The 21,937-nt window shown below is 40.7% G+C and overlaps 1 protein-coding gene across 1 annotated transcript; it reads right to left on the bottom strand.

The window, feature by feature from the left end:
* Positions 1 to 806: 806 nt before the first annotated feature.
* shc3 (SHC (Src homology 2 domain containing) transforming protein 3) lies at positions 807 to 17,078 on the bottom strand. Its single transcript, XM_080476766.1, has 12 exons — positions 15,673 to 17,078; positions 10,862 to 10,932; positions 8,373 to 8,436; positions 6,739 to 6,858; positions 5,172 to 5,225; positions 4,940 to 4,991; positions 4,720 to 4,849; positions 4,461 to 4,614; positions 4,212 to 4,302; positions 3,921 to 4,112; positions 1,461 to 1,786; positions 807 to 1,305 (listed from the first exon to the last, which is right to left on the bottom strand). Exons 1-12 carry the CDS (start codon positions 16,297 to 16,299, stop codon positions 1,177 to 1,179), a joined length of 2,010 nt encoding a protein of 669 aa, XP_080332892.1. The 5' UTR covers positions 16,300 to 17,078; the 3' UTR covers positions 807 to 1,176.
* Positions 17,079 to 21,937: the final 4,859 nt, after the last annotated feature.

A 21,937-nucleotide genomic window follows, 5' to 3' on the forward strand; every position in this document is an offset into this window, starting at 1 on the left:
AACATTCCGTCCAATTCTGTGAAGAGTGTCCCTTAAATTGCAATACATTTGGTGATTTGTCTTGGTATGACTGACACAGACGATCGAAGTGATCCAACGTTTTGATTGTGCTATTCATTTGTGGTCATTCAAATCATAATGTTCAACTTTTTTTTTTTTTTCCTCTTTTTTTAAATTTTTTTTTTTGTTTTAAAGTTCACCGGAAAAAAAAGCTGGAAATGGTCAGAGAGTATCCACTGCATGAGTCAAGCCCCGAAACTAATCACCGACTACACACCTAAAAGAATTCAGAGAAAACCAATTGAGAAATAATCACTGGTTTGAAAAGCATAAATATATTTTTTTTTTTTACAGTGTCAGCATAACACAAGCACCTCTTCCAAATAAAGGGGTATCAAGGTCTACGAACATGGCCACAAGAACAGTTGATTTCAAGTCATGCGACTGCAGTGACACGAGAAAATACTCCATAAAAAAGTTTATCGTTAAAGCCATTGACAGCACGATGAAGGGCGTCTGTTCGCACCCCAACACTTTGTGACGACTGCAAAGCAAAAACACATTCGATTCTAATCTCCGATAAAAGCAGGTTTCATATAGTGACTAATTGGAGTAAGCCGTCACACTACTGGTGAGATCGGAGGACATTTTGCCTCGTGTAATTTATTATTAACAGCATTTCTGTTTCCGCTTAGCCGACAGCTCCCGTAGAAATGTGGTTGTGCTTGACAGACAAAACTAAAATTTCAGATTTTTATTCTAAAATACTCTTGTTTCCACCTCTCTGAGGTGCGATTTGCTCTTCATCTAAACTACAAGAACATTAGTCTTATCTTTTTTTTTTTTTTTCTTTTTTTCTTTTTTTAATATATCTTTTAAAACACCAAATCAACATATTATGTCCAAATGCACCTATGTCTTCTCAAAAATATAGCATTTCGGTCGTCACAACAAAATAATAACAGTTCTATAAATAACCTTTTTTTTTTTTTTTCAAATCTTAAGACAAATCTTGCGTCTTCCAATGACTCCGGTAAAGAAACCGCAGGACAGTTTTCCCAAAAGCTCAGTCAGTGTAAATCGCCTCTAAGCAGCTTCTTCTCCTGTGTCGTCTTTAAGTTCCGGGACGGGCGACCCTTCAGAGCTTTCTAATTCTCCCATAAGGCATTGCAAGCATCACTGTTTCCTCACAACGGGCTGCAGGAGACACAGTTCACTCCCGGCCGACACAATTGGCAGATTGTTGTCACGGTGATGGCCAATGAGGTGGCTAATGCTGTCGAATACATGATCCTTTGTCCGTACCTTTGGAAAGAGACAAGAGATTCAAAGTTTATTGGCTGAAAGGTTAAAAGATTCATCTTATTAAACCACCTCTCCTGAGACCAGTGCACGTCGGCCTTCTAGCTATACGGCTTGTTGGTGAGCGGCACTGTAAGCGCCCGTTCGCCCCGCCTTACCGTGCCCTCGGGGTCCACCAGCAGTAGGTGTTTGGCAAGTCCATTGTGCATGCCCGTCAGTACGTAGGACCCCGGGTTGGTGGTGCTCTTGCGGACGAGAAAGTCCCCGTCGTCTTTCAGCAGCTTCTCAGCGTCTCGGCGGCTCATTTTGCCGTGGTACCACGTTTGGCCTTCCAGCTCCTCCTGCGCCCGGAAGGCCAGCGAGCGCACGAGCAGCGGGCTGGAGTTGTCCACGGACGCTGCCTTGTGAAGACCGGACACCTGGGACTGGGCCTGCCCCTGGGACGGCGGCTGGGACTGGGACTGGATGGCGTCCTCGAAGGGCTCTGGCATAGGTTGGGGCAGCGATAAAGCCGTGAATTACGAGAGGAGGAAGCACATTCTGAACAGAATAATGTAGTTTGTCGACGCACACAGCTTTTCGTTCCTTTTTCCATCCAACGTGGAAAAGGAACAACGACCCAAATTGTTATAAAACAGAATGTGATAAAACCCAAAATGTAATATTTTGGGTCGTTGTTACATATCGGACTCTAACAGGCCTTTTATAGCAATCATAGCTACCGTTGGAGCAGTACATCATCATAGTCACCCGCATTGTCTTCTGAAGTAACTTCTAAAACTATAGACATTATGTGCTATGCTTCTTTACTTATGTACTCCTTTAACACAGTTAAGTTTTGACAAAAAAGAAGTGTCTTTAAATTCTGTGATTTTTTTTTTTTTAAGTGAATAACTATTACCGGTACATATTTTTTTATCTATCATTTCCACTGCTGTGGATCATAAAGCCATTTTAGTGCAAAAATGTTTGAAGGATAAAAAAAATAGTTAACATCTCATGGGCTGTTTTTTCAAGTGATAGTCCCTTGAGGGCGCCAGAGAGCATTCTTTCTTTCTTTCTTTCTTTCTTTCTTTCTTTCTTATGAACTCATAAGAGAAATAAGTGAAGGGTAAAATTACTTAATATTCCCATTTGCAGAACTGCTTATATTTACTTTTAGAATAATTCACCCAAATTTTTATGGAAATGTACTATTGAAGTAACAGTGATACTGTTGCGGTATAAATACTTAACAGAGAAAAGCATTTAATTAAAAGCATCTGCATGAAAATAAAAATATTGCTGTTTTTCTAATTCCATATATATATCCCAACAGCTAAAAGCAACCATAACTTATAATGTGCAAAACATTCCAAGTCCTACATCCAACTAAATAGTTCTATTTTCTTGCATTCCCCACATGGAAATAATGAGAAAATAATGTGGTTCAAGCTTGGTGGGGTATTGAACTTGTTCTACAAACTTTAAAACTCTTGCAATAGAGACAAATCAAAACAAAATCCCACAGAAAGATCAGATTTGAAATAATAAATATATCACAGTATATCACAGTCATAGATAGAGAAGCAGTGACAAGGGTGATCAACAGACAATAAATCTGAGCGTAGCATTGTTGAGCTGATCTGTATTTGTATTTCTACTTGGTATCAAATGGTGTTAATGGGGTTAAAGTCAAAGCTGAGAGTCTGCACTTAAAGCAACGTATTGATTGTTTCCTTCCGAATCAATTTCTGTGGTGTACAGAGCCAAGGTGCTTAAAAATATCCAGATATAAATAGATCTTACTGTATGCTATTCAGAGCCACGATATAATGTGGCTGTCAGCGATCATTCCTTTCCTAATGTGATGTTATTCCACATCTACAGTCTATTTAAAGTAACCAATAAAAATCAACTGGTTAGTGGAATTATGAGGACAATCAATGTGCACAATGTATAGGTGGAAGGAGGAAAAATGGTTCAAATCAGAGCCATTCTGAGATGAGACAGCTGGAAAAAAAAAGAATGTCAGCTTTGAAAAATACGATGCAAATATACATTTTCTAATTTTAATTCCTTTTCAGCACTTAACTGTGCAGTATCTCATTAGATTTAAACATTTAGAACGGCAAGGCGTTTGATAGACGTGCACTGCACACTTAAAAAAACCAAAACCCAAAGTGAACTATTCCATGTTTTCATAAAAGAAACATTCACTTTTAAATTACACGGTCCACGGTTCACATGTAATTTGCGTCATGGCTTCTTCGTGCTCGTCTCATGTGTATCTGGTCCTATATGCATTACAATGGCAGAGCGGGCGGGTGAAGTGGAAAGGAGTAAAGCTATACGCCAACATTAACAATGTCCTCCTTTTGTCCTCGTGCTGACACAACGTTATTAAAACGCCGCCGAGGAGCCGAAGCTCGGAAACCTCTGTAATTAAGAGATTCTATTCTGAAGCCGTGAAGGAAAAGATACGGATCTACTGCGTTGCTCCAACAGGTCTGTTTTAAATCGAGTTGGTCAACGATTCAGAAAACCTGCAGAGTAACTCAAATTAAAAAAAAAAAAAAAATTAGTTCAAGTAATTCAATTAGTTCCTTCAAACTGATCTTTCGAGGTTTTCATCTTACTCATGTCGAACAGGTCCTTCTGTGAGCTGTCTTTGGCCGCGGCTGCCATGCCTTTTGTCACATTCTCCGCCTCTGCCTGGAGCGCCGCCAGCACCTGGGCGTCGATCTGCTGGGTGTTCACATACGTGGGCATCTCCCCTGCCTTCGGTGCCTGAGCTTTCGTCTCGGGCAGAGTGTTTATGTCGAAGGATCCTGGACACATGGAGAAACAATCACAGTCATAATGTTAAAAAAAACTCAGCAAATAATTATATTGACTGCAGAATTAACGTGGTAAAGTGTCTCTCTCACCCTGCTGCATGAAGATAGCCTTTCTTTCATCGGCCCAGTTTTCACAATGTCGCCCTTGATAATATGTTTGATCTACTGAGCCTGGACCGATCTGAGGGACCAAGCAGAAACCGCTACGTCAGCTGTGATTTTAATAACATTTAAACATAACCAGCATGATTGTTTGTGACACCGGGACAGATTTAAGTAAATGCACTAATACGCAAACAGCTCAATGTGAAAAAGACGCGATTCCGGATGCATTTCCACCTGGCATCCGTCCGCGGCTGCGTTCTGATTGGTCAGCCGAGTGTCGATGAAGCCTCCAGGGGGCGGCATCTTGCCGGGGATGTTGTTATAGTAAGGGTGCTCCGTTGACTCCTCCTCTTCCTCTGTCCATGGTAACTCCTCCATGTTTAAAACCCTGAAGGGAGGACAAAGTGGCTCAATCACTAACTTTAATCCCACGCTGCACTACTGATATTCTCACAGTTTGACGTCTGTGGAGAGGAAAGTGTTTGCCCCTCACCTGTCATGTGTGGAGGGCAGCTTGCTGGAGGGACACTGCAGGTACTGCTGGAAGCGAAGGTCGAAGGCCTGGCCGATGGTGCTGATGACGTCCTGGGCCAGCCCGTCAGCACACTCCAGGATGTGACATGCTGATGAAAACCACACACCAGCTTTAACCAGTATGTAATATGAAAGAAAAATAGCATTTCATAGTCATTCGACGATAAAATAATCTTCACCTCTTCTGTTGACTGGATCCTTTGCTACATAGGCAACATAATCTGTTGTGTCCTGAAAAAAATAAATGAAAGGAAAAAAGATGTATCAGCATTTTAACTGGGGTGACTAGACAAATAACAGCTTTAACAGCAAGTTTTTTATAAAAAATAAATTTAAAAAGTCTGCAGCGTTTTGAACACATTTGTCATTCAAAAAAACACATTGCACTAAATTCTGTTATTATTTACTTACAGGGTCTCCGCCTGATGCAAAGGAGATGGACTGCATATGATGATTGGCTATGATCTGTCAAGAAAAATAAAAAAATTTAAAATGAGAGCGTGCATATAAGTTAACCCATGCTTCTGCAAACATTAGTAATCATAGCGTGGGTCCTTTTAGGGACTTCCTGATTCAACCTGGAATAATCTCCAAGAAACACTGTCAACTTTCTTCCAAAAATCATTCCTAAATAGTGACGCTAAAAGAGGATTTCTTTAATACAGAAGCCAGAAACTGTTGCCTACATCCTTCTTTATTCACTCGAAAAAACCGTAGCCATTAATAACCGACCTAAACGATGCACAAAAATGTGTATTTGGTTGCTTCTTCCTTGGTTGTAACAATCCGAGGCAGTAACTTTTATACCACTGGGATTATTCCTATTTTAAGATCTAAACATGTCTCAATATTAAAGATAAAGCAGTATACTAGCTGATAGTGTGGGATAGGTTTAGTTATTCTGCTGAATCTTTGTATGTCGGTCTGCAAGTTGTGTTTCCTGAAATCACAAATCAATACATGTAGAAAGCAACGTGATCATTCTTCTGTTTAGGTTGAAGTCTTTCGTGTGTTTTTTATTTTTTATTTTCTCTCATGGTCTTCATATATCGAGATAATAAATGACGCAAATCTGTTTACATTTAGAGATTATTGAGTTTTGCCCAAACAAGCAAAATTACCTGAAGGCAACATGGTTGTGTCTGCAACCTGGGGCTCTGGAGCCATATGTGGCTTCTCAGTCCCTCGGTAGCGGGTCTATGGAGCCTTTTGGAATATTATTTGTAAATAAAGATTCTGTTTTCATTTTGTGTTTTATTTGCATTCGATCCGGATTTTCAAAACTGTTCTCTCAAGGCTAAAAACATCTAAATAAGCAAAAACTTTCAGATATTTTTTCAGGAAAGGAAAAAAATAGGGGGGGGGGGGGGTTATTAAAAAGAAAGAAAGACAAAGAAAAAAAAAATGGAAACAGGGAATAGAAAAAGGGGGCGGAAAGACTGTTAGCAAAGCTTAAACTGCTCTAACAATTGAAAACATGCAGCTAAAAGGCTAAAAAGGGACAATCCCTGAAAAAAAGGGGAAAAAACTCTAAAAATATCCACAAACACAAAAAACTTAATAAAATACATCTAAATTGTAGCTATGACACGCCAGCTTTCGTATGTATAGCCTTTTTATAGATTTAAATTTTTTCCAGATCATTCGAATTGTTTGCGGCTCCAGACAAATTAGATTTGGTGGAAATTCCTGAAAATGGCCCTTTTGGTCATAAAGGTTGCGGATCTTTGGGATGGAAACTCACAGCGGCTCCATTATTCAGCGGCTCCTAATGTGTTCCCTGCTAATGCTCATTAGGCAGTAAATTTGTTTGAGAAGATTTACCCTCATAGTGGGATCTTTGTTGCCTCGCAAATTCAGTTAGAATTCATCAAAAGATGACGCAAGTGTCTAAATAGTTAACATTTAAATGAAAACCCCCCTCTAATGCAATGGAGCAAGTCATTACTTTTTTTTTTTTAAATACAATCATACAGACCTGTTTGCAGTCGGGGGTCATCAGATTGAGGCTCGTGGTGGAGATGTTTAGGTTGATGGACATGCCCGCAAACTGCAGGTTGCTCTTCCCCAGAATACTGGACAGGGCTTTGGATGGAGGCTGAAATGGTCATAAGAGAACACAACGACACACAAATAAAGCCGCGAGAGTAGAGATCAGTTCGCTGAGTGTTCAAACTTCTTGGTGAAACTTGGCATCCTGACTGATACGAGGTGAAACTCTCTTTCCTTTAGTTTGTTGTCAAATTCATACAGTGTGACTGAGTCAAAAGACACGAAAACAACCCGCAAGAGCTGTTCGACTCAGCGGAGCAGCCATCAACATTTAGCCCTTCCCGAGTTCTCCTGATTCCGACGCGTCGACTCCGAGGACAAAATGTTCACTCCCTAGTACCTCCCACCCACTAACAGCTGGCGTGGAAAACCTCTTTACCAGGGCAACTGTCAGTGGTCTTAATGTTTTGGCTCATCCTTGCAGCGCTCGCATTTCCCTGAATATGTGTCATCCTGGTTCCCTTCCAGAGACCCCCAGCAAACCAGGTGTTGCACTAGATATAAACCGCTGCAAATAATATAAGCAAAACGTGCAAGAATATTTATTTATTGTTCAATTTACTGGCCGACTTTGGACTTTTTAACCAAAACGTCATAAAATCAACTGACACGACACCATACCTTTTTCCTAAGCGTCTACTTAACATGATTCACTTTTTAATTCTGTACGACTGAGGCGCTTCAGGGAAGGCAGTTCAATTTCTTCATATGACAGTGACCTCAAGGATTATCAGCTATGGATGTGTCACACCAGCGCTGCTGAACGAATATCGAGGAAACATTTTTGCTGCACAGACCAGGCACGTCTCTCCGACATGAAAAGTTTGTTAGAAAGCCGCAACTGATGTTTGTTAATACAGGAAAGAACACAGTTATGTACAACCTATAGATGTGATAATGATATTGGCAAAGGTTATGTATAATATTGGGAGATGAAATTAACAAAACCCTTTTGAGGGTTTCTCAGTGCGACTCAGACAAAGTGACTTTACTTTAATATCAAACCTCTACTAGAGGAGAGGGAGGGAAAGTAGTCGGTGCCGATTTGGTGTTATAGACTCCTCCCTGACATTTGATCGAGTAATGCTTCATTTCACACCCCACATTACATTAGACATGCCATGTGAACACACACACACTCATACACACATGTATGCATGCACGCACACACACACACACACGCACACACACGCTCAGCCTCATGATCACAGATATTGTGCGCCACATGAGTCACTCAGCACTGTGTGCGGCGTGCAGTGCGGCGTGGGCCGGAGCTACACCCACGCACGTACAGTCCCATACCTCTTCATCTCGCTCCTCTCTCTTCAACCTCTCTCCTCCCTAAGTGCAATCGCGCTCTCTCTCTCTCTCTTTCTTTTTTACATAAAGGAGCTGATGCTATATATAGAACGCGCAACGATAAATGAATTTATAGCGCTGTTTCCTGCTTCTTCTTCTTCTTCGTTTTTTTAAAGCACTACACTTTCTACCAATATTCGTTTTCTGAGGTCACGCAGTCAGAGCGACATCCCTCCTTCCCTTTCTGCAGGTCCCCGTTACCTTTCTCTTCCGCAGTCCTCCTTTGGTTCCTGGAACGGCCTCACACACCAGGCTGATAGCTTCCCTGCAGGAAGGAGGAGGAGGAACATGAGCATATTTACAAATTGGAGCTATTAAGTCGTATGCTGAGTTGTTTTTTTTGTTTTTTTTAATATGTCCCCAAGTAGTCTCCTATTTTACGTGTAAGTACGTACAGCTCATGTGATCTACACTGCTGCTTTTAAAATGATAAGTCCCTACTGAGTATGTTGGAAAAAAAAATATTAAAACCATTTGCAAAATAAAATTCCAGCTTTAAATTTGGGTTTGTTCACAAAACCAACATCAGTTTCTATAGATAGTACTTTATTGTACAATTTGCTTTAAACATAAATATTCCATACAGATACATTTAACTGAATGTTCATTATTGATCCTGCAATTACAAGCTGTTAAAAGTTAAAAAAAAATAAAATACTTTGAGTAGTTTGAAAGAAGTACTTTGACTTGAGTGGGGTTTTTTTTGTGTTAAACAACAGTACTTCAACTTGTAATTGAGTACAGTTGAAGCAGGTAACAGTGGATGTACTTGAGTGCAAAGTTGCAGTACTTTCTCCACCTCTAGTCATTTCTAAGTTCACCTGATCGAGTTCACCTGGACGCGTCACGTCACATTTTTTGCCTGTTTTAAATAGAGCAATTAGAAAAGTCACATTAATACACGTTGTACAAGTTTTTAACTGCGTCAGCCATCATCACACTGCAATGTCGGAAATGGATTTGTCTTTTTTTTAGCTGGATGCACCATGCACAGCAGGTAGGATCTTGTTTTAAAAGACTAATATTGGAGGCATGGCTTTTCTTTGTCCTTCTACTTTTCCACAATCTCTTTCTTTATTAGACAAAAACACACACAAAGAGCGAGGGGGGGAGAGAGAGAGAGAGAGAGAGAGAGAGAGAGAGAGAGAGAGAGAGAGCCTACACTATGTGGCCCTGCCCACCAAACGTTACCGACGTCAGGAAGTCAAGCAGAAAAGCGAACATGACACAAACCGATTCACAGCTGGCCTTTGCCTCGCTGCACCCTGGTCAATGATTTCAGAGACACTCGTGCAGCCACAGGACGCTTGATGCAAACAAACTCTGAATGACGTCCCTTCATTTTCATTTACTGTCTTCCCCTGAAAAATCATTTTTCAACAACGGAACAACATCCGTTTGGATATTTACAGTCATCACTTGATGTCGACGTAATGAAAAATAAACTTTTACTAACCACGAAAAACAGCAACCATACAATTATTATTTCCTCATGTCTTTTAACACTTTCGCGCTCTCTCTCTCTTTTTTTGTGCTTGTTTTTTTTTTTTTCCCCTAGACAAACTATTAAGTCATTGTCTGTCTCTGAGTCACCGCGATGTGTCTGTGGAAACACAAGAAAACACAGCAGAGCCTCGCAGCAACCGACAACACGCCCAGAAAAAAAAAAAGGAACAAATGGACACAGCAAAAAGATCTCAATCAAATTTCAACGTGATGAAAGTTCACAATTCGTTGTCACGTTTAAATTAAGAGCACTGATGTAGCAGTCCCAGTAATTCTCCCCAAAACATCAGATATCATTCATATTGATAAGCTGCTCGCTCCCTGCATTATATATGGTGTGTTTCTACTTGCAGGAGTTTGTCCTTAATAGTTGTTTTTCTTTCTTTTAATCCTGGTAAGAAGTAAAAAAAAAAAAAGACAGGTTTGCTGGATTTAACCAGCCTGCACACACAAAAGCTTGAAACCCACGAGTGAATTTATAATAACAACGCTGTGGGAGGTGTGCGTTAATTTTTAATGCACATGTATCATTTAGATATACTGTATCCATTAATAACTTACAATAGCAAAGGTAATGAAAGTATGCCATGTGGGCCGAGCCCGCCCAACAGGAAGAAAGGGCTTTTCAATTATTCATAGCCATTTCCTATTGATTCAGTTGAGATATTTAAATTAATAGAGGTTTCATCCAAACCTGTTTTCAAAACAGAATCCGTAAAGTTATTTTATTTAGCTGATAATTCTATTTATGTTTATTAGGTCTCTGTCGGATTTGACATTTTTATTTATTTCATTTTTTTCTCCATTAAAGCACTTTGAGTTGCAAGTTATATGATAAAAAGTAAAATATAAAATAATCTGACTATTTTCAATAAGAGTGTTGTTCTTGAGCATTATTCATGTTGTTTGATGGATAAATAATATTTTTAATTTCATATTTCACAATTACACACGGTGCCTTCAGCTGACAGTCAAATATCGCATCATATTTCAAACACAAATCCAACACTTATTTAAATAAGTTTGCATGAGTTGAATTTCATGAACCAAACTGATGTTGATGGTCAATAAATTATGATAAATTAAATTTAAAAAAGTCTAATTCAAGTGTTGAGATAAGCTTCTCAACTACCACTGAATGTGTATTTAAAACCATGTTTAGAAAAAAAAACAAAAAAACATACCTTGTTATCTGCGACCTTGTGGTGAAATCCAAGGATCTCATTGACCGAAGGACTTCTATGCAGCCCAGATACTGAAACCCAAGAAGGAAGGAAGGAAAAGTCTGAGGGAAATGAACGGAAATGGGCACGTCAACAGAAAATCACAATTGAAAAAAACTTGGCAAAATGTTCTAAAATGTCAAATCTCTACTGCTAAAAGTCATACAGAAACAGAATTTTAAACTGGACCAGCACACTGATCGACATCACACACAAACTATTTAAGGTGCAACAAGGACAGAAAATCTATACTCAAGTTTAATGTCTGAATAATGTCTCTGTCTTAAAGACATCAGTCTGACAAACGATACAAGAAATGAAAACGACGTCGAGGCCGTTTTTCTGTCAACAAAATGACACAAAGCAGGAATTTCCTCATTCAAAACAATAAGACTTAAACGCTTCAAATAAAATGTAGTTGTGTGTGTATAGTCAGTAACAGGTCATGTTTTCAAATATAAGGAAAGTACATTCATGGCATAAATTGTACTTTTGTAAGAGGGAATTGGCAATTTCAGATTATGTGTGAGTTTTCTAGCACAGTTCAAAAACAGGAATTTGAGAATATCTGTAGACACTGATATGTATGTGTGTCTCTCTTGTTTTCCCTGCGACAGACTGGTGAACAGTTCAAGGTATATACTCTGCAAAAAATGGTACCCAAATATAAGATGTAAACACTGCATTTCAGAAGATTACTTGAAACTAGTGAAATTATCTTCCAATGCAGCAAATACATTTTTATTGATAAGAAATCCTAAAAATAAAATTTGTAAATATATATGTAAGTTTACACTGTAAATAAGTAAACCTCTTTTAAAAGAAGCCAAACATCTATGATGTCTTAAAATAAGATTATAAAAATGGAGAAATGCCAAATAATTTGCAGTGAATACCCAGAATTCAACCAATCAGCCTTGTTTGACCCTCCACAACCCTGAGTCGGATGTCTAAAAGATGGATGAACAGTTTTGTGTTTGGTATCATGTCAGGAAGGATATACAGCAGAGAGTTCATTAACAACCAGGATTATGCATAAATGGGTCATGTGCAAAAATCCCTTTTCTAACGGAGTAATCGTCCCCATGACGCCCCAGAAGTAAAGCAATTCTGCCATTTCTCTCCCTGGCTTGTTTTGATTTCCAAAACGACCGAATCAGAAATAAACTTGCTGATGTCACAGTTTCCAGTTCGTCTTTCAAAATAGAAACATCCACCCAGAAGAAGAGTTCACAAAGCCAAACCAAAAAAAAAAACCCTCTGACGCAAACTCCACTTGCTCACCATAGAATTACGAGTGTGCTGGTGCACCGCATGGAGCGACCGGCGACCTCGCATGATGTAAAATCATCTCTGGTACCAGACAGCTCCTCACATTACAACACCTCCTCTGATTAATATTGCACCGTCCAGGAACATTTTGTGCTGATGAGTTCTTATCGTTGCCACAATCACATTGATGATCTGGCTGTAAACAAAACAGCCATCCAGACACGCTAATGTTTGCACTCCTTTTCCTAAAAATAACCGCCGCTGTAATTTATTAGAATCATTATATCGTGTTTCCTTTTCTCTCCTGTGAGTAATCGGCACGATGTGGCAAACAAACACTTTTGTTGTCTCTTTTTTGGGTTGTTTTTTTTGTCAGCGTGACGTTTGCTAATTTCAAATGTTGTCTAAATATAGAAGGATGACTTTGAAGAGCTGGATTCAGCAGGGCCCAAAATACATCAAACGCTTCTAAAAATTGTTTCTGAAAGGACCGATTCCGAACACGACGTCTGGACTTTTCTGCCGCCTGACAAACAGGCACATGATTCACTGCGTAAAACTCCGGCTCCCGTTAATGAAGCAAAAATCTACTTAAGTACAGGACATGGAAGTGAAGATCGAGGGAAAAGGTTTTATGAGACGTCCAAACTGACGCCACAGAGGCAACAGCCCAACATTCCCAGCTTCCCACTGGGAATGTGAAAAGTTTGGGGGGAAACTTTCAATGAACAACAATGGCAGTATTTAAACTTACTATGACTTTTGCACAGAATTCAACAGTCCTATGTTGCAGTTGAAGTTAAGGCAACTCATTAAAGTTCTTCTTGCTCATACTCCCAATCATATTCCTACTTGAGTGTTTAAACTTTAGATCAATAGTTCTTATGATCGTTTTCTCGATCTTCTCTGCTCAGCAGCAGCAAAGCAGGTTTGTGTGATACTGTCATGTGAATGTTTGGGAAATTTCCCAACTAGTTCCTATCCCAGTTCCTCGCTGCATGAAGACAGCATTAGATGTATCTAAAAACATTCATTTTCCCATTTATTTTTACAACAGCTGCTATATTGCTAAATATGGCATCATACAGTCTAATTGTGTGAAGGATTAACAGGTCAGGAGGTTAATGCATTGATAAGTGAAAAGAAACAGATAGCTACCAAACTGCCTGTTAAATTAGTTTGTGATATATTGATGACTATAAAATTTCCAGTGCGTTGTTCCTGTGGTGGAAAGGTTCATGCAGCCTTGGACCAATTCAACCTTTAGACAGTTAATTATTAGGATTAGGATTAATTAGTACAGATGATAAGTTGATGGATAATATAATCATAACATTTTCCATAGCAGAGATCAGAGTCTGTGAGGAAACTTTGTTATAACTAAAAGAGACATTTTCTCCAAATCAAGTTGGCGCCACAAACCACGTTTAACTTTTAAAATGAGGCAAACACAGCTGCTAAAGTTTCATACATATAGTTTAGACAGAGGTACAATAACCGTATCTTATGTTGCATTTATAAAGTTTCAGTTACAGTCCAGGATGGTGAACATTCCATCACATTTGACCTGTTTCCTACCCGAGTTTAGCAGTTTCACTCATCTTATTCAACATTTTCGGGGAGATAAATTTGACATTTTAGCTATTTTAACCATTGAAGCTCTTTTTAAACCGTTTTGTTTATTTTTTCCCTCATTTAAATTTATTTCTTTTAGAAATTCTACTTATTCCAGGTTTTTTGTTAAGCATTTTATCTTTATTTATCTTTTATCTTATTTTATCTTTTATCCCCTTTTGCACCATTTCTAATGGTTTTAGCTTTTTTTTTTTCACCATTTTACTTTTACGTTGTTGTTAATTTACCACAGTGTGTAAATATGATAAGAAAAATAAGAAAAATGTTAAAATTTGTGAAAGCTGGATGGAGCCACTACAGAGAGGCTAAAAGAGCCACATGTGGCTCCAGAACCGCAGGTTGCAGCCGCCTGGTCCAACAAGTTTGTTGCAGTAGCCAGAAAAAGTTGTAGTTTGCCAAACTTTTAAATAAACTGAGTCATTTATGTACGTTTCGCACAAAGTCTTACCAGTGATGACAACCCATACGTTCTTTATAATTCAAATTTAATCACACACTGTGCTTAAAACAAACACACACAAAATAAAACTGGATTGAAGTAACTATTATGGTATAGTTGCGTGCATGCGTACGTACGTGTGTGTGTGTCCTTAAACACATTGTTGGCATGGGTCAAAAGTGCGAGAGTAAACAGTGTCGCTGTCAGTCAATGTCCCTTTAGAGTAATGGTGCATGATGTGCGAGGACTGACCGCATGACGCTAATTAAAAGTGCTGTGAGCAGAACATCACGTTGAACTCAATACACGCAGGACTGGAACCACAGGGAAAGCCGGGGGTGGGGGAGCACAGAGCGCACCCATTTCCCCTCTCACAGTGTGGATGCTTTCAGCAGCATTGACCGGACAAATAAGCGCTCTCTGCCTTAATGCAGTTAATGGAATGTCACGCTGGCCACAGATACAGTCGGCTTTGTTCGGGCAAGTTGTAGTAGGTGTCATACGTTGGCGATCATACTGTGTAACTCGATTTGCAATGTGACAGATTTCACTTTGCAGTGCGGCTCTGCTAACGGTCAAAAGAGACGGAATCCGATTTTGGTTAAATGTGCTGCATCAATTACAAAAAAAAAAAACAACAAAAAAAAAAACCACATCTACAATCAAAGGAGCAAGTCACTGTTTCTTGCGGCTTCATTGAGAATGGTTTCTTCCATATTTTTTTTTTTTCCTCCTCTTTCATTTCACACCTTGAAGAGCCTGGGCTCAGCATCATCCCTCCCTTATGCTAGTGACTCATTGCCGGCATGATGACATTCACAGCTCTTGTAGTTGTGCGCCAACTTGTGCCCCGTTAGGGGATGTATGATGGCTGGGCGACATTAGCCGGAGATACGGGCGTGATGAGACGAGCATGAAGCGCATGTCTCTTTTCCCCATTCAGCTGTTTCGCTCGGCGCGAGCTGAAACAGTCATAGAGCTGCTGGAGGTGCACAATGTACAGAAATAACACATCACCATGGTTACAAAAGCATAACGCTGTGGCTCCACATACACCAGGCTGTCAGAGGCGCCGTATAAACAGTAAGCTTTACAGCATGTTTAAAATGACACTGGTGAATGTTGTTTTCATTCCGGCTGTTTCTCATACTTTTCTCCAATCTTGACCTTCTTCCCATTTCCTGAATTATTCAACGTCTGTTTTCTGGATGCTGCTCCTTCGCTCAGCTTTCTGCTCGAGCCAACCTACATACACCCACTCAAGGGCATGTTGTGATGTGCAAGTGAAACTACATTATCTCTCTTTTATTCCCCCCGCAGTTAGCTTCATTGAAGGAAAAGAGAGAATGAGTAAGAACTGGAAGAGAGGGAGAGGAGGACACACAGTGAAATGAGACGGGGGGGGGGGGGTTCTGAATTTACCAACCTTCACGATGTATGTCACTCCTGGACCGGAGATCTTCTCGTTTGAGTGTAGCCATCCTCTGGAGGGCTTGCTCACCAGTCCACCTCCTCCTCCACCCGGGTTCCAGTCCTCTCCGCTGGGCTGGAGCTCGTCCAGCCTGCTCTTCTTGCTCATGCTAACAGCTGTCTCCAGCTGCGAGCAGGGGCTTGAATGGGAGGCTGAGCTGCACAGAGAGCCAGCCACACCAGAGGCTGCCGCCGCGCTGGGGCTCGGGCCACTGGAGCCGCCTGAGCCTGATCCCCCACCCCCCTGCAGCTTCGACACGGCCAGGTCCTTGACGGCCGAGGGCAGCCCCTTGATGCCGAGCAAGCTGCCCGAGTTGCTGAATTTCAGGCTGGACACCTTGTTGATGAGGGTGCAGAGGGTGGTGCCTCCATCCTCCAAGTGGTCAGAGCCGTGGCTGGCAGGGGCACTGGAAGAAGTGGTGGTGGAGGAGGGCTGAACCTCAGTCGGGGGTGTGTAAGACGTCTCGGCTGCAGAATGGGGGGTGGCCGAGACCTTGGGGTTCATGGACAGGCCGTGGAGAAGCTCATCGACGGATGTCACTGACTCATTCCTGAAGCGGTTGTATTTGGTACGGTGAAGCATACCCTTCTCTCTCTGGCTCGCTCCCCTCTCTCCACCAACCAACACGCGCAGCCTGCCCTGTTCACAAGTGTGCTGGCAGACGTGGCCGAGCCGTGCTGATTACCCTCTCCTGTAACATAGCAGCCACGGTACAGGCAGCAAACGCCTTTTAGCAATCACAGGCCACCTGACTGTAATTATCTCTATTGAGGTTACAGTGGTGGTTGTGTTGAGCTGCTGCTGCTGCTGCTGCTGCTGTTGCTGCTGCTGCTGCTGCTGCTGCTGCTGCTGTTGCTGTCGCCAAAGTCCAATCTGCTCTCAGTAAAATCCAGAGCTGCAATCCAATCCGTCAGAGAGAAATATACAGACACAATCCATGGAAACACAACACTGGAGCGGAGGAAGAGGAGGATAAAAGGCTGTCACTGTTGTGGTGCAGCTTATTTGGTTTCCAGCGGTGATGCTGCTGCTGCTGCTGCTGCTGCTGCTGCTGCTGCTGGAATCTCGCCTCCAAATCCAAAAAGTCAGAAAAGAGAAAAAGGTCTATGTTGTTGATGATCACGGACACTGCGAGGGAAGAGCAAATACTCTCTACTGACTGCTGCCTGCCTGCCTGCCTGCCTGCCTGCCTGCCTGCCTGCCTGCCGGCTCAGAGCTAAAGCATGACTCACTGATCTGAGAAAACCTTCTCAACAAAAGGCTTGCTGAACACTGCAAATCACTTCCTGTTGGAGGGAGAGAAAAAAAAAACCTCCCACTTACAGCACACTAGAACCAATCAATTTTTAAATTCCCCAGTCTCATATTTATTCTCATTCTATACCCCCCCCCCCCCCCCACCTATTTGTTTATCAGAGGAAAGGAAATGAAGCGCGAGAGGTAGCTTGATAATCTGACTTAAAAAGAGAATGTATTAAAATTCTTTCAAATAGAAGTTTTAAACAAACCTGATGATTTTTTTCATAGTTGTGTTAAAAATAATGAAGTAACATAGGGTGAATGAAAAATAAATAAGGACTGAACTCGAGCTCCAACCTGACACAAGCTACGGACAAAATGTATAAAAGTAATACCAATAAAAATATAGACGAGACGAGCAATCTAATTAAAGAATAAATGGCCTACTTGGAGGGATAACAAATAATTACCCTAAAATGACGTAGAAGCAGCCTCCATAACTCATCAGAAGAAGCAATAGAGTACAAATTTAGCATGGCGTGAAATGCGTAACAGTAATAATAATAATGTTATCTTACAATAGCCGCAGCATATGAGCAGACATCACAGCTAAACGACAGGTCTGTAAAGTCTTTGACCAGTAAACGCACTTGGTGTTTCTCTGCAAAGTCGCACTAAAAAAAAAAAGAGCATTAACTGGAAAAGCATCTAAACTGTCATTTCCTGACCTAACATTGTTTTGATACAACGGTTTTAATGTGCAGCTCTACTTTTTTTTTTTTTTTTTTTTTAAAGCATTTTGCAACAAATCAGACAAAAAGCAGAAAAAACTAGACGGCAGACACAGACTCACTTCCAGCCTAAAATAACCAGCAATCAGTCCAGACTGAACTGAATGAATAACATAACTACAAATAGCACATGAGAAACAGAAGAGAACAACCCAAAAACGATGAGAGGAAAAAGCCCGAGAGTCTCTTTAAGACCAGCAGCAGTGAAGCATCTTTGTCTTCCCGGCAGCGGAAAGCACACATTCATATAAAATGTCCTCAGGAGCATCGAGCAAAGCCAAAAGACTGACACTCATTCATAAGCGGCTTCCGCTCTCACTGTGCTGCAGATTTCGCACTGCAGTCCCTCCCAATATCTCTCTCTCTCTCTCCTGCCTGGCAAAAGGAGAAAAAAAAAAAAAAAAAAAAAAAAAAGACAGCACGTCTGCCTCTTCTCCTCAGAAACAAAGGCAAACACAAAAACACAGGAGCGGGGAAGAAAAGGCAAAGTCCTCGCAAATCAAAGGAGGGGGCAAAAAGACAAAGGAGAAAAAGAGCGGAGGAAAGGAAGAAAAAAAATGCACGCGATGTTTAGTCTTTTATGTGAATGAAATAGCAGGCTGGCATACCAGTGTTTCTGTGAATGGAAGGAAGGCCTTTCTGCCTCTGCAAGGCAATCCCTAGGGATGGCATGGTCTTATCCAATGAGGAGCCAGCTGGATGACTCATTCAGGGGAGGCTTGCAGAATAGTGGACGAGACCATTTCTGACACAGGTGTACGTCTTGTTTCCTCCTCAGAGCCTTTTAAAAAGGCTCCGCACGGCACCGGATACCAAATGTTTGCATCATTTAATCATGAAGTGAATCTGTCAGCAAAAGATTGTGGAAGAAATAACAGGGAGGGAAAAAAAACAGGAAGGAAGGATGCCACCCCCGTCATTTAGATTGTCACCGTCGTCACCTTTTTTTTTTTTTTTTTTTTTTTTTCCCCCTCCACATTCATGTGAACAGTTACCACCTACACATTTAATTAGTGATTTACTGTTTATATGTATAAGGGCAGATAGTACAAATGCAGCAGATCAACAAATGTATTCTGGGAAAACCATGCTATATTTGGACACTGAGGATTTGTCAGTCAGAATAAAAGATAAATGTCCTCCTATTACAACCTCTCAACAATTTGCACATGATAATATGTGGCAAAAATATATCTAATCTCAATACTCAATTTGTAACTAGTTCCCTTGGTTTTTTTTTAATCAATTGATTCAGATTTGTATCTACTCACGCTGATCTTTCTCAACCACAGTAGATTTAACATTTGATATTGATGTGACAGAAACACTCTTATACATGTTTCAGCTCTGTCCAACCTCAAATAATACATGATTATATGTTAAGCTGTGACTAGTCCGCACACTGTCAGTACTGTGAGAACATTCAAGGCTGTCAAAATAAATAAAAAACAGCCTTTTAAAAAAAGGCAGAAGTTGTTTAATGATTTAGTCATATCCAAAATGCAATCAAAGTTACCCTGGCAATAATTATACAATTATATTATGGGAATTCTGAGTAAATCTTAATGGTAAAGTCACAAAAAAACATGTCAATTTGTTCAATTCTTTCATTCAACAATTATTTTGTCATTGTATAGCAACCGTAAGTGTCCAAGAGAACTCCGTTAACCCTAGTTTTCACTTCATTTTCATTCACTCATTTGTCTGGGAAAACTGCTCAACAATGAATAGAAATAAGCCTCTAATAGGTAGAAGTTAGCCCAAATCAGCAAGTTTGAGCCTCGCAATGACAAAGGATTTCAAATAAATAACAATTCTACAACCTATTCATTTATTTTCAACATAAAGCAAAATTTCCCTAAGAAATGTAAGTTTAGTTATCTCTTATCCTCTTATATAACAGCACTTAACATTTTGGTTGGGTGTTCGAGTTCCTCTTTGACATTTTCCATTAACCAGAAGCAATACATATTTCATGAAATAATAAATTAAAAATGTAAATATAAGTTAAACAGGCCCCATTTTATTCCCATAATTCTTATTTCTAATGGAATCAGTAAAGGTCAAACTGAAATAGTGAAGCTTCTATTATATATTAAAGAAAATCCCTGAAGAAATGCTAAACAAATGAAATGAAAACAATTTAAGAAACTTAACATGGCCTCATGGAGCGCGTGCACTACAAGAAGAAAGTGAATCTTAATTTTTTTCGTTTACAAGGTTGGCTTCATTAAACAGGCGAAGATGAAACAACACTCCATAGTACCTTTTCATCCATGAAACAAAGCAATTTGACCGTCTCATTTTGCAGAATTTGCAGGATGGAAAATGCTTGTCTGAAGAAACACATGCCAAAACTAACGTGGGAGGACTTTTCTCACTTTTCGTTTTTTTTCGATAACTATTTTAATCACTGAGCAGTAACGTGTGAAACTATGCTTTTTCTCTTATCTCATGGAGTCGGCTGTTCCCCTTTTGGGTTCCACAGTAATTCATTGAGATTAAATCAAATTAACCCTCGAACGTCCTTGAAAGCACAAAGGTTTACTCACACACTGTAGTGCACTGTACGTTGGTCCAGCTGGGGATAGGTGCTGAGAAACCAGACACTTTTTTCATCACCTGTGAAGACGCAGACATGGGGGGTGTGGAGGGAGCTGAGTTGAAAGCAAAGGGCAGAAATATCAGAAATATCCTCAGCTGCCGGGATGACCATGATGCCTGCTCACCAGGGGGTGGGGGGGGTGGCGGGGGTTTCTATTAACTGACACCCAGCAGGTGTCGGTGGTGCAGCGCGGTGCAGCGGCCACAATGCGGAGCTTCCTGTGCGCTATAACGGGATCCATCTGCGGACAGGCCACAAAAACATCCGATAAATAATAAATAACACAAACGCTTATAATAAAGAAATCCGAGATGCTCTTCTCCAAACTAAATAAAGAGGAATCAATAGACATCCGAACAACCCCGCAGTGGGCAGGTGACAACTAAACCTTGCCTGCTGACAATATCACCATGAATGTTTTCCCCCCCACTGATTTCCTCAATGAAATCGTTCAGATGATCTTGTGAGGGTTCACGACATTCAGAGGATGTCAAAATAATTTCATCTACGTTGAGAAAACTGGACATTTGTCAGATGATTATCTATTTTTTTTGGGTGCGTTTGTCAGTGTAGACCCCCATTAAAAACAAATGAGCCTGGAGAGACAGAGGAAAAGAGCATCCATCCATCGGTGAGGAAAGCAGCAGACATTTCTCCACTTGGTGACTGTTGCCAGGTTACCGAAAACATTCAGAAAAAAAAAAAGCAAGAGATATTTTCAGACCAGCTACAAGCAAATAACCAATGTTACAGAAAGGGCAGACGCAGGCAACTGGTAAAATGTGACCATCTTTTAGTGCGTGCGTGCGTGTTTATATAACGATTAAAGATCAGAACAACCATGAAAAGCATCATAGATTTAGTAAATGATTCATTTGTAAAGTTTGGGGAGACAACAGAGTATAGACGCTCTATTGTTGCATCATTCCACATGTCCATCAGTCCTCTGCTTCATTCAGAGTCTAACCTCTGTACTAACTTAGAGTTCAACATGGACAGGTCACCAGCCTATAAGAGGTCCAACAGACATCTTGGAACGATTTAGAATCTCGATTTGTCTGATGAAACCCAGAGAAGGATCTCCACATGCACAGGGAGAACAGGCAAACTCCAGACAGGGAGGCCGGCGGGCTGGACAAGCCTGTCACTTGTCACAAATATTGCTGCCCGTTCCCTCAAATGAATTGATCCCAAGAGAACAACTGAGCACCAAGCGAGGCCCAACTTCTCATTTTCACACACCTGAGCTGTCGTACAATTGCTTTCATATCACTGAAGCTTGAAACCTAGAACAGAAAACTTCATGCCGTAGGGTTGATTTTGTCGTATCTTCAAATGAATTTCAGGACAAACTTGAAAGTCACGGCACCAAGGGGCCTTATGAGAGTCTTCACACCAACTCTGCATGTGAGTACGTCGTCCTCATCTCCTCGAATGCAGTTAAAAAATTATAACGCCAATTCCTGCATCATATTTTCACTTGCAATAGCTCCGTGAAACGATGAAGCTGCTGCGGCTCAAGTCAGTTGAATGTTCAGCGAACCTTAATCCTTGGCCGCCTCAGAAGTCACGCTGAAAGGCTGTA

The sequence above is a fragment of the Lipophrys pholis genome, assembly GCF_963383615.2.
Source record: "Lipophrys pholis genome assembly, chromosome: 12".
Lineage (NCBI taxonomy): Eukaryota > Metazoa > Chordata > Actinopteri > Blenniiformes > Blenniidae > Lipophrys > Lipophrys pholis.